This window comes from Lynx rufus, unplaced genomic scaffold (genome assembly GCF_022079265.1).
Source record: "Lynx rufus isolate CCGP_SWC_20201006 ecotype Redwood Valley unplaced genomic scaffold, mLynRuf1.p SCAF_4, whole genome shotgun sequence".
NCBI lineage: Eukaryota > Metazoa > Chordata > Mammalia > Carnivora > Felidae > Lynx > Lynx rufus.
In genome coordinates, this window is record NW_025814856.1 from 16,537,584 (window position 1) to 16,551,123 (window position 13,540).

Consider the following 13,540-nt stretch of genomic DNA (forward strand, 5'->3'; position numbering starts at 1 on the left):
AGAATCACCCATCTCTCTCTATCCTTAAATTCATCTTTCTTCCTATTGCCAGAGTGAACTATGTTTCACACATGACACTGTCTCTCTCCTGCCTAAAATTATTTCCTTGCTCGTTATTATCTTACTGAATGAAGTCCACATAGGATCGGGACTCTGCCTACTTCTTCCACTCTACTCACTACTCTTTCATGTTCTAGGAATATCCAGAAATAGTCTTCCTAGTCATTGTGCCTGTGGACACTTTGCTCTGTACCCAAAATATCATATACTGGAGCCAACAATACAGCTGTCCCATTCCCAGGAAGCCATGCACTGAGTCTCATCCACCCAGCCTGACACACAGCCATCCCTATGTACTTGTCTTGTGCTCTGGGTACGGCTCCAATCGTGAAGCTGAGGACACTGCACTCATTTTTTTGTTTTAACCTGTTTCCGTTGAATCCCTTACCTGCAAAGACTATGGCCTAGCCATCTCAGTCTACAGAGTCTGCCGCGGTGCCTTAAACACAGTAACCAATAAAATTTGCTGAACGTGACCACAGGAAACTGGACTAGACAGGAAAGGAATTTGTGTTTCCCATGGCTCCAAATGTAAAAAAACAAAACAAAAAAACCCCACACAAAACCTGTAAAAAAGGGCTCTTCCTCAAGACAATATTTTTTTTAATTGGAAGACATACTCATCTAAAACGTAATTCAAAATTACACAGAAAAAACAACTCCTTGGGTAGCATATCAAGGAAAGGTGTATCAGGGACATGCACACTACGAGCAAATCTTTGATGCTGTTTATGGAGTATCTTCCAATGCTACTGCTTCTGTAATCTAGCCAGTACAAAAAACGTGGGGAACTCTTTCAGTGATAAACGTTAATAACCTTAATGGATTTTATCTGCAGGTACAAGATTTCATGTCCACTAATCATCTAAGGGAAAATAAACACAAGGCATGAGAAAACAAAGCAGGCAGGAGAAAGACTGAAGTTAACAAGGGAGGAACCAATAAGCTCCCAGACTCAGGTCTTGTCAATTTCAAGCCCAGGGACAATTATAATGACCAGGAGGAAGACAACTGTTACAAGTTGAGGACTTAATATTGTAAAAGCCTCTTTAAAAAACCCCCTTAATCACTATGAAATAGAATGCTGACATTTCTTCTTCCATTCTGGCACCCTGAATCTGTCAATGCAATGTCAAACTGCTCAGAAGACTGAGTTATCAGCCTTTTGTGACTTAAACTGGTGACACATTTTCAGGTGAAACCCCTGGAATTCCTCACACATCTTACAAATGAAATCTACTCAAATAAGTCTCCATCATCTTGATCTTACGCAATGTATTTTTTCCAAAAGCTAACAGAAAGCCTTATATAACCTTCATGTCTACCAATTCATTCAAGGTCTTTTCAAATTCCATTTATTCATCCAGTGTGTAGATTCTATTTTGGTTATTTGCAAAGCTGAAACTATGCCTCCAATATATGTAATAAAACATTGTACTAAACAAAATCACAGATAATTTCACAGAACTGTGTGTGTTTTGATGAGAGACCATATCAAATAAGGTGTTTTTAAAATAAAAGCAGGTGGTCTCAGAAATAATATAAAATAGTTGGGGTGCTGCCTGTGTGATATACTTGTCTAATAAAATGATATGATGGGGGGGAAACAATAAACCTTAATGCATCTTCCAGGTTTATCTATTTATTAGGAAAAAATTGACTGGTTTTGGCCATTTGGTTATAAATCCTTTAAAAAATTTTCATCTCGGGGCACCTGGGTGGCTCAGTCCGTTAAGTGTCTGACTTCAGCTCAGGTCATGATCTCACGGTTTGTGAGTTCGAGCCCCGCGTCGGGCTCTGTGCTGACAGCTCAGAGCCTGGAGCCTGCTTCCAATCTGTGTCTCATTCTCTCTCTGCCCCTCCCCCACTTGTGCTGTCTCTCAAAATTAAATAAATGTAAAAAAAATTAAAAAAAAAATTTTCATCTGGCTTCATATTCTTAAGCTATTAATTATCAATAAATAAACTACAGAAATAGAAGATGTTAGTGGTAAGCAATGCTGCTGGGGCACCTGTGTATACGCAGAGACAACACCTGTTGATTCAACTGCATGTTTAAAAGAAACACCAACCACTCTACAGGTTCCACCTGCAGGAGAAAAAAAACGCACTACTGTGTAAGGATACTGTGGTTTTCTTGAGTATGTTCAGGATAAACAGCAGCTCAGCCATTTTGTTCTCACTCTATTCACTATTCTTAAACGTAGAAGAGAAAATTTTGAGTGTCAATGTATAGAAAGAAAAAGAACTGATAAGAACGATACTCCAATTGGTGCTGTACAACTAATTACTCCCTAAAGCCCAAAGCAACATGAAAGTATATTCCCCGCCAAGTACTAAAAACTTTAAACACATTAAGTAAACGTCCAGGGCAAATATGACTAGACAAAACAGTCCTGAAATAAATAAAAAGTGGTTCAGAAAAGAAGCTCTCTGCATATTACCGATAACAAATGAGTAGATATAAGAGTACATCAAAATAGTGGTAAAAACTTGGGGCGCCTGGGTGGCTCAGTCTGTTAAGCATCCAACTCTCGGTTTCGGTTCAGGTCATGGTCTTGCAGTTCGTGAGTTTCAGCCCTGCACTGTGTTCTGTGCTGATAGTTTGGAGCCTGCTTGGGATTCTCTCTCTTCCCCCTCACCGTTCGTTCTCTTTCTCTCTCTCTCTCTCAAAAATAAATAATTTTGTTTTAAAGTGTGGTAAAAACTCAAAAAGAAGAAATCTTTTTGAATTTTAATGCAGAGATATTGAGAAGACAGAATAAGGAAAAGGAGAAGAGGGATGTAAAAAAGAAAAAGAAATAATTAATACACCACTAAAACTTCTTAAACCAAATACGACTGCTGGAAAAACTCAAAAAACAAAATTAAAAGCAATACAGAAACATGAACCATCACAAGTCCCGCTTTGGGCAAAACACAAGCCCTGGGTGAGTCCTGCTTCTCTCTGTCTCTGTCTCCCTCCCTCTCTCTCTGCCCCTTGTGGGATATTCTCATTCCCTCTCTCCCTCTCTCTGCCCCTTGCTTACTTGCTCCTTCTCTCTCTCAAAAAGAAAGGAAGGAAGGAAGGAAGGAAGGAAGGAAGGAAGGAAGGAAGGAAGGAAAGAAGATGAGCTATCAGCAGGTCCAGTGTATCTCAGTGTGGCTCGGAGACCCATGGGGCACCATATTTTTCAGGGGAACCAAGAGATCAAAACCGTTTTCACAATAGCAACAGGACACTGCTGCTTTTTCACTATGATGACACGTGCACGGTGGATGCTAAAGCAGTGGTGAGTGAACCACCTACCCTCAGCATGAATCAAGGCAGTGGCACCAGTCTTTTTTTTTTTTTTTTTTTTTAATGTTTAGTTTTGAGAGAGAAAGAGAGAGCTCGTGCGTGCAGGGGAGGGTAAGAGAGAGGGAGAAACAGACACAGAATCCGAAGCAGGCTCCAGGCCCTGAGCTGTCAGCACAGAGCCCAGTGTGGGACTCGAACTCACAAACTGCGAGACTATGACCTGAACCGACGTTGCATGCTCAACTGACTGAGCCACCCAGGTGCCCCAAGAATATCTTAATAATCACCTTCTTCTTCACTGCCACACTCACAAAAATAATCCAACTTTACTGTAAAATTATTAATCTTACAAATTTAAACATCAAAGTTCACTTGTTTTTAATATTTGGTACTATGAAATGTGAGGTACACAAGAAGACTAAAAATCAACTATCCAAGCATGATGGCTGTCTGAAGGAAAAGCACTGTGTGATCATTTGAGTTTCAAGCTCAACTAGCCATTTTCATTGAAGATCATTTTTTAAAAAAAATTTTTAATGTTTATTTTTGACAGAGAGAGAAAGAGAGACGGAGCATGAGCGGGGGAAGGGCAGAGAGAGAGGGAGACCCAGAATCTGAAACAGGCTCCAGGCTCTGAGCCGTCAACACAGAGCCCGACGCGGGGCTCGAACTCACAGACAGCGAGATCATGACCTGAGCCGAAGTCAGAAACTCAACTGACTGAGCCACCCAGGCACCCCGAACATCATTTTTACTAGCATGTAAATGCTAGCACACCATGGCTAACACACCATGGTCTGTAGGCACAGATATCTGGCAGACATCTTCTGATCAGCACGGGAGTTCTGATCTGCTCCATTTCTGACCTGGGCCAGTTCACCCTGCCTTAGGCATCATGGTGGTCCCTCGCTCTAGGAAGTCATCATACTGATGCCAAACTTAGTACAGACACCCAGTTAGCACAGCACACTCCAGTCCTGAACCTAAGACTTAAGCAACCCTCCTGCCTCAGCCTTCTGGGCACCTGGGACTAACAGGCACTCACCACCACAACAGCCTGGCAAATGTTTTCTTAAAAGCAAACAGGATTTGTCAAAAGTGTCACTTTGAAGAAAACAACTGAGTGCTTTTTGCCAATGATTAAGTGAAACTTAGAATTCTGAAAAATACGTACCTGCCATGAAAGCCTCTCCTACAGGAGTATTTATAATTATCTGAAAAGGTCATTAAGATATTCTTTGTGTTTCCAAATACACGTCCAGATGATACTAAATAGTCCTAATGTATTTTAACTAAAACAACATATATGATGAAAAAAACAAATATGAAAATCCAGCTGTATTCTATTAAGTCAAACATTATAGATATGGCTAACGGGTGACACCACACTTTTTACTAAGACACTTTTGTTTTTCAAAATCTATTTCTGATAAAAATTTTTCATAAAAACTTGCAATGGGTTTATTGTTATTTTTAAGTAAATTAGTTTCCTCAGTTTTAATTTACAATACAGAAAATACTGATTAACTCACAAAAATTCTTTGAAACCTCAATGTAATTTTTAAGAGTAGAAGTATATCCTGAGACCAAAACGTTTGAGAACTGCTGACCTAGTCTAATCTTCTATTTGATGCTTCATTTCTGAATTGCAAATGTTACACATGATATACAAGTTTGGATCAGATGAATACTCCACTGAAAACGAGCTCTCTTCCTCTGCAAGTTCTTTGCTCTAAATGTTATAAACAGAGCAAGCACTAGAAGTTACCAGCAGCAATCATACCTCCCTCCAGGTTGACCCCATTAATGAAACCAGAAAACTCGTTCTTTTCCCAGGACCACCTGCAGTACTTGGTGACCACGGAGACCCATTTTGATTACTGAGATAGAAGGGAAGACTGATGAGGGGCTTCTGGTTAAGCTTTTCATCCCAAGAAGAGCCCCAGAAGAGGCCCCAGAAGTGCCATTTCCAATTTTCTTACTGTTTTGAACAGGGATATGAAACCAGTGAATAAATCAGCCTTGCTGGGAGCAGAAGAGAACACAGAGAGACAGAATGCAGACAGCTAAAGAAGGAAAACAAAAGAAGAAAAGAAGCTAGGAACCTGATGATGTACTTGAGTAGTAAAAAGTATGTTGGAATTGCCAATCTAAAGATAGCCAGTTGAACAAAAAAAAAAAAAACAATGTCCTTTTTGGTTTAATCTTTGCTAGTTACATCCTGTTCTTTGTAGGCAAAAGCGTTCCTAAGAGATCTAACAGTACACTTCCTCATTTGGTCCTAATTTGGCTCTCACACGTACATTCTACCCACAAATACTATGTAGTACCATGCAGTCTTCATTTTACCCAATCACTGTTCTGTAACTAAAGATAAATGGTCCTCTTCAAAAATGGTTGATAAATATGGAACCTAACATTCTCTTACTCTCCAGAGTAGAAATAATTGCTAAGAGTTACTTGTGTAAGTATTTTCAAGAATCTCCAAAGACATGAAGAATTCCAAAAAGTATTCAACAAGCTGACTGACATATTTTGAATTACCACTAGTTTACGACAGTGTTCTACTTTCAAGAACAAACAGTATTTTCAGTGGCAGGCATCTTCATCTACTTCTCTGGAATGCCTTTTGGGAAATATGGAGGTTGTACAAATGCACACCAGCACCAGAGAACTCATCTACAATGACCGAGGTGGGCTAAGTTACAAAAACAACAACTGGAATCTGAAGAAACATTCCACTTCAAAGTAACATCTGCTACTCAAGGTCAGCAAATTATTGTTACATGGGAATGAGGTGCCAGAAGTGCCAAATCTTCCAATTTTGGAGGAAAAGTTACAGATCTAGACTACTTTTGCAAAGCCGTAATAATTGTTTAATATTGGCAAAGATTTAAAATGAAACAACCCAACCTGGGCCAAAATAACACATATCCAGGTCTGATCTTCCCTACTGATAGCCAGCACATCACTTCTAGGTATGATATTTAAATAATGATGGACCAAGAAAATTCTCTTAAAACTCAATACATGGTTCAAAAAACTTCAGGATTAATTCCAAAGGTGTACTTCAAATGCGAGTCACAGAAACTAAGCACCCACCTCCTGTGTGGATAAAGGGGCTCCACTATTAATGTGCTTACCTCCAGGAGCAGAAGGGTCTCCTGTTCAGTCCATTCTCTTCCAGCACTAGCACCTTTACTCTAAAGAAACAAAACCAAAAATTAGACACTCACTCCTAAAGGCTGAGCATGGAGCTCAGCAGGCGTTCCCTTCTAAGTTCAGGGGGCTGTTTTATGCACACAACCAAGTAAGTCCCTAAGCAGCAGGTGGGGCACCTGACTGGCTCAATCGGTACAGCATGCAACTCCTGATCTTGGGGTTAAGTTGGAGCCCCACACTGGGTGTAGAGATTACTTAAAAATAAAATCTTTGGAAAAAAAAAAGTCCCTGAGCAACAGAAATAAAACACTTGAGGATTCTAAACTTCCAACAGAAAGGCAGACCTATTTCAAAGATTTCTTGTTTTCTATTAAGGACTCATAGACCATTTAGATATGTTGTTTCTATTATTTTGAAATTTGAAAATACTTTTGAAGCTACAAAGGCACAATATTTTAATGCATACCATGAACTGGTTGGATATCATAAACGTAACACAAACATTTGGTATAACTTGAACACAGTACTTTTTCTAAGATTCAAAGACAAATTGTACTACATATAAATTACTCTGGAAGATTCTTTTTTTTTTTTTTAAATATTTTCATGCTTATTTATTTATTAAAAAAATTTTTTTTAATGTTTTTATTTATTTTTGAGACAGAGAGACACAGCATGAACAGGGAAGGGGCAGAGAGAGAGGGAGACATAGAATTCAAAGCAGGCTCCAGGCTCTGAGCTGTCAGTACAGAGCCTGATGCAGGGCTCCAACTCAGGGTCTGTGAGATCATGACCTGAGCTGAAGTCGGACGCTTAACCGACTGAGCCACCCAGGCGCCCCTGTTTATTTTTCAGAGAGAGAGAGAGAGAGAGAGAGAGAGAGAGAGAGAGAGAGAGAGAAACTGAGTAGGAGAGGGGCAGAGAGAGAGAATCCAAAGCAGGCTCCAGGCTCTGAGCTGTCAGCACAGAGCCCGACATGGGGCTCGAACTCCATCCAGGAGAGAATGATCTAAGCTCAACCAACTGAGCCACTCAGGCACCCCTTGAAAGATTCTTGATTCCAATTGCAACAACTTCATATTTTCAACATCTCTTGAATAAAATAATCACCAAGTAATTCCCTAAACTGCAAATCACTCTTTCCGTAAGAATCCCTTTAACTGGGGGTTGAGCCCTGGACTGTTGATTTTGGCTCAGGTCACGATCTCAAGGTTGTGGGATCAGGTTATGTGGGCTCCGTGCTAAGGGTGGAGAGTGCCTGGGACTCTTTCTCCCCTTCTCTCTCTGCCCCTCCCCCTCTTCTCCCTCCAAAACAAACAAACATTTTTAAAACAAGAATCCCTTTAACTGACAACTCACATGAGCATGGGGGGGTATAAGAAAACCAACTTTGTGTTACCTAAACACTAAGATTTATCAATTGATTCATACTTCTGACTTGTACACCCTGCTCCCTTCAGAGACTGTCAGAAGACTGGATGTGTGGTATACCTGACATTATTCTATACCTGCAAATGTTATTAACTCAGAATATACATTCTAACATATCCCTTCTCTGTAAACTCTATTTGGGTAGATTATAGTTTTAAAAATGAAGAGAAAATTTCTATAGTCTGTGATTTCCTTGTTTGTGACAACAAAGCCTCTCAATTTGTTGACTCAACCTTTCTGCATACTGTGTTACATATTGTGGGTAAAAGTTAAATTATGATTTGCTAGGTTTCCATGGTATTCAATACATATTCTGAAATTTTTGCAAAAAACTGTACTAAAAATAACTACTTTAACTAGAGAATAAAGAGGAATTGAAACATTGTGGAATTAAGCATTGTAGAATTAAGTCTTAAAGCAGGACTTTGTGAGATGGACAAAAAGGCATGTAGCTAGAACTCATAATACATTGCTCAGATTCCTTAAGGATTACTTTCTTTTTAATGACTTCTATTAAGTTTACTTATTTATTCTGAGAAAGAGAGGGAGAGAGCATGCAAGCGGAGGAAGGGCAAGAGAGAGAGAGAGAGAATCCCAAGCAGGCACTGCACTGTTAGCACAGAGCCAAATGTGGGGCTCAAATTCACAAACCATGAGATCATGACCTAAGCCGAAATCAAGAGTTGGACCCTTAACTGATTGAGCCACCCAGGTGCCCCATAACCCTTAATGATTACTTTAAGACAACAAGTTTCATCTTTTAATGAACTAATCTCAGAAATGACTGTCAATCAGACAGAGGAACAAAATTCCAAGAGGAACAACATTCATTAACATTTCATCTAAATTCTAAGGAAGGAAAACCTGAATAACAGGAAAGATCTGTACCACCTAAACATGACGTTTATTAGGTAGGTGTGTGGCAGTGAGCATTTCTCCACGTCTCAGCCACAAAGGTACAGTTTCTCCTCTTGATAAAAACTAGCTCTGAGAAGGGTGCATAATCTCATCTCATAATCCTTGAGATGTTTGTGGGGGTTGTGCATGGTTTTAGAAATGCTTTCTTTGGTGTTTACTAAGGCAGAATGTATGTTCAATAAAAAACCCAAACCTTAGGTATACAGTTAGATACAATTTCACATATACGCCCATATAATCACCTAAATCAACATCTAAGGGTTCTCCCTTTAAACCTCAAGTTGATACCAACAGGAGTACACACTATTCTGACTTCTACAATCATAGGCTAGTTTTTCTTGGATCTGAACTTTGTAAAACCATTCAGTATGTAGTCTGTGGGTCTGGCTTCTTGTTTAATAGTAGGTCGATGATATTCAACCACACTCTTTTTATGAAGTCATTTCTTTTCATTTTTGTGTTAATATTATATTGTTTGAATAAACTACAATTTATCCATTTACATGACTGATCGTTTATGGTTTTTGGCTATCTTGGATAAAGGTGTTAAGGACAATCATGCATATTCTTTTATACATTCATTCTTTTTTAAACTTATTTATATTGTTTATATAGCCAGAAGCTCAGTGACTCTGTGTGTGTGTGTGTGTGTGTGTGTGTGTGTGTGTGTGTGTGTGTGTATTTATATTTAACTATAAAAGAATATAATAGTTCTCTCCACTTTTATTTTCTGGAAGAGTTTATATAGGCTGGTATTATTTCTTCCTCAAATGTTTGGTACAAATGCATCAGTAGAATCATCTGGGCCTAGAGTTTTCTTTTCAGAAAGATGTTGAAATATATATAGATATAATATATACAAGGCTATTCAAGTCTATTAGTTCCATATGGCTACTATAATCAAATTCTCACAAACTTGATGAAACATTCAAAATAACAAAAATTCATTCGCTCATAGGTCAGGGGGCTAGAAGTCCAAAATCAATACAACCAGGACAAGAACTGAGGTGTCAGCAGGACCGTACTCCCTATTCATGCTCCAGAAGAGAATTCATTCTCTGCCTCTTCCACCTTCTGGTGGCTGACTCAGAACTCCTTGGTTTGCAGCTGCCTTATCTGAACCTCTGTGCCTGAGGTCACACTGCCTTTTCCTCTTCTGTCTTCAAATCTCTTTGGATTTACCTCTTAGAAGAACACATGTCATGGCACTCAGGGCCGACCTGGATAATACAGCGTTATCTCATCTTCAAGATCTCTAACTTAATCACATCAGCAAAAGAACCTTTTTCCAAATGAGGTAATGTTTACAAGTTCCAGGCATCAGGATCTGATTTCTTTGGAGGACATTTTTCAAGCTATTACATTAGGTTACCTATTTCATCCTGAGTAAAGTTTTTTATTTTGTTGCTTTCAAGGGGTTTGTCCGTCTTATCAAAGTGTCAAACATATTATTATCAAGTTGTTGATTATATTTTTAATATCTTTTTAATGTACAGAGAATCAGTAATATATTCTTTCTTTCCTGATTTGTAATTTGTGTCTTCTCTTTTCTTCTTGATCACTCACTCTGGTCGGAGGCTTATCAAATTTACCGATCCTTTCCTTATTTCGTTAATAACCATCTCCTTATTTCGTTAATTTTCTGTATTGTTTTTTTGTTTCTGGTTTCTAGTTTCATTTTGTTGTGGTTAGCTAACCATATTTATTTCACGTGTATGAAATCATACAACCACATTTTATAGTATCATTCCTTTAAAATTTCTTGAGAGTCATTTTATGGCTCAGAATTGAATATACTTTGGTGAATGTTCCCCAAGAACTTTAGTCTTATCTTACTGACCTACCTACCTACTTATTCTATCAATTACTAAGAGCAGACTATTGAAATCTCCAACTACAATTCTATCAGTTTTGCTTTATGTATTTTGGAGTTTTTTAATGAACTATACACCTAATTAGGGCAATCATGTCCTTTTGATTAACTAACTCCTTTATCATTATGAAATGTCCATGTTTAATTCTGGTAAAATAATTTCTAATGTCTATTTTCACTAGTATTAACATAACTGGTATTCCTTGGATTAATGTCTAGAAGGCACGTCTTCTCTCATTCTTTTACTTTATAATTAGATTTCTTACAGACAATTTATGATTCTTAGTTTTTTATGCAATTTGATGATCTCTGTTGCTTAACTGAAATATTACAACCATTTACAAATAAGGTTATTACTATCCCCATGGTCATATGTAAACCTACCACCTCCCTATTTTCTACTCATCACATCTACCCCTTCCTTTCTCATTCATTCCCTCTTATGGGGTAACTTTTTTTGAGAAGTAACTTTTTTGTGGAGTATTATTCTGTTTTTATCTCCATTACTGACTTACTAGCTATAGGTCTTTAAATACTCTGTGACTTAGAATCCTCATCTCTAACGTGTCATGGTGTATCCTCAAATACCATATTAGGTGCCATATATATGGCATAAGAACTTTAATATAGTGTACTTCCATTTCCCTCTGCTGTACCTTGAGCCATGTTTGGTCCTTAACACATATTGAGAACCTAGAGATATACTGTTAGCATTTTTGGTTTAAGTAGTCTATTACCGTTTTTTAAAACTACAAATCAGGAGGGAACATCTTTTATTCTGACCCAGGTGCTGACCTCTTCTGGCATTCATTGTTCTTCCATGTAGATCCAATCCCCTTCAAAAGTATTTGGAAAGTGTTTGCCAAAGTATTATATACTTTAACCTGAAGCAGCATTTTTTATCACATTTCTAAATTATATCAGGAGTTTAACTCCATGTAATTGTCTTTCTGCCATTTTGGTCATTTCTACATGTTATAAACTCCTTAAAATGATCACCGCTTAAACAGTCTATATTTCTTCATATTTAATCGTACATTCATTCGTCTCCCTAGATGTATACCTTCCTAGTCTTGTGGGTCCATCAGGGATCAATATCCTTCACCCAAAAAAACTTCCCTCAGTTTTCCTGTACTGTGTGCTAGTGAAAACCTAACCCCATTCTCAATATCTGCCCTTTCACTCCTGAAAGGTATTCCTACTGGATACAGAACTCCAGACCGACAGCTTTACCTTCAGCATTTAAAATGTTACTATGGTGTTGGAGTGCCTGGGTGGCTTAGTCGGTTAAGCATCCGACTTCAGCTCAGGTCATGATCTCACGGTTCATGGGTTCGAGTCCCACGTCAGGCTCTGTGCTGACAGCTCAGAGCCTGGAGCCTGCTTCGGATTCTGTGTCTCCCTCCTTCTCTGCCCCTCCCCTGCTTGCATTTTCTTTCTCTTGCTCTCAAAAAATAAATAAACATCTGGTTTCTGTCATTTCTGCTGAAAAGTCAGACATCAGTTTTATGATTATTTCTTTGAATTTAATGTGTTCTTCTCCAACGCCACTCACTGCCCAATGTGGTGGCTACTTTTAAGGTGTTAGTTTTTTTGTTTTCTTTTGTTTGAGAGAGCATGCACGTGTGTGAATGGAGGAAAGGGGCAGAGAGAAAGGGAGAGAGAAAATCTCAAGGAGGCTCCACACTTATCATGGAGCCTGAAAGGGGAACGATCCCACAAGACCCGAGCCGAAATCAAGAGTCAGATGCTTAACCAACTGAGCCACTCAGGCGCCCTGTTTAAGATGTTAGTTTTTAAGGTAAGTTTAAGCATGATGTGCCTAAACATGTTTTCCTCTGTATCCAAATGTGGATCAGTTTAGACTCTCTACTGAGTTGGTATCTTTTTATTATTTATCAAAAATGATTAGCCATTACATCTTCAAATATCACTTCTGTTTCATTTTTTCTCTTTTTATAGGTCTCTAATGATAAACATGAATTCTTTTTACCATTTCTCACGTGTCCTTTAAAGTCTGTTCTCTTTGACCCCCTCCGCCACCTTGATCAAATTTATTTTTCTCTTGGTGCTTCAATTTCAAGGTAGCTACTAACCTGTCTGAGCTCACTATTCCTGTCTTCTGTTGTGTTTAGGCTGCTGTTAAAACCACCCAACGAGGTTAATTTCAGGCACATTTTTCAATTATACAATATTCCTTTGAGTCTATATATTCCAATTATGTTGAAATTCTCCACTTTTTCCTGTTTTAACATATTATTCATCATTACTTTAACATACCTACATTCTAACCATACAGAAAAAGTGGTAAGATAAGTGATTGTGGTTTTATAAAATGCCAATAGATTAATTAGAATGCTCACATTCTTATGCCATAGAAAGTTACGTTTCTTATGAAAACTGATACTTCTTACAAAGAAGAATAAAGAGGACATGCTGCATTGCAGCCCAGGTGGGTCTAGAAACAAAGTCCTTACTTTTGCTAAGGTTTTCTTGGAGTAAATGTCAGTACGAAGACCAAAGTTCTGCAAATCAATTGGTTTTTCCTTGTTCTTCTCAGGAAAATTTAACATCTGCTGAGCAGCAGGGACCTAGGAGTCAGAAAAACGATGAATGGCTTTATTAATCTCTACAAAGTTAAAGGGACAGAATTTTTAAAGCACTGTATAAAAGTGACACGTAGAGAGATTTCAGAATAAAATAAATAACCACACCTTTGCCCTACACTTCTAAGAACATTTCAACATAGGCAACAAAGGTTGCGTATAAGCAACATTTTTCTGCCCCATTTAAATCCCAGAGAAAATCGACAATAA

At 38.3% G+C, this 13,540-nt stretch overlaps 1 protein-coding gene across 5 annotated transcripts in view; it reads right to left on the reverse strand.

Annotated features, from left to right (window-relative positions):
- Positions 1 to 13,540, reverse strand: part of SMARCC1 (SWI/SNF related, matrix associated, actin dependent regulator of chromatin subfamily c member 1) — a 173,726-nt gene that overhangs the window by 77,616 nt on the left and 82,570 nt on the right. For all 5 annotated transcript variants that reach the window (XM_047094682.1, XM_047094681.1, XM_047094680.1 and 2 more), the window contains exons 18-19: positions 13,202 to 13,315; positions 6,484 to 6,543 (exon numbers count right to left, since the gene is read on the reverse strand). In XM_047094682.1, the coding sequence (XP_046950638.1) occupies positions 6,484 to 6,543; positions 13,202 to 13,315 (174 nt within the window). The remainder of the gene's footprint in view (positions 1 to 6,483; positions 6,544 to 13,201; positions 13,316 to 13,540) is intronic.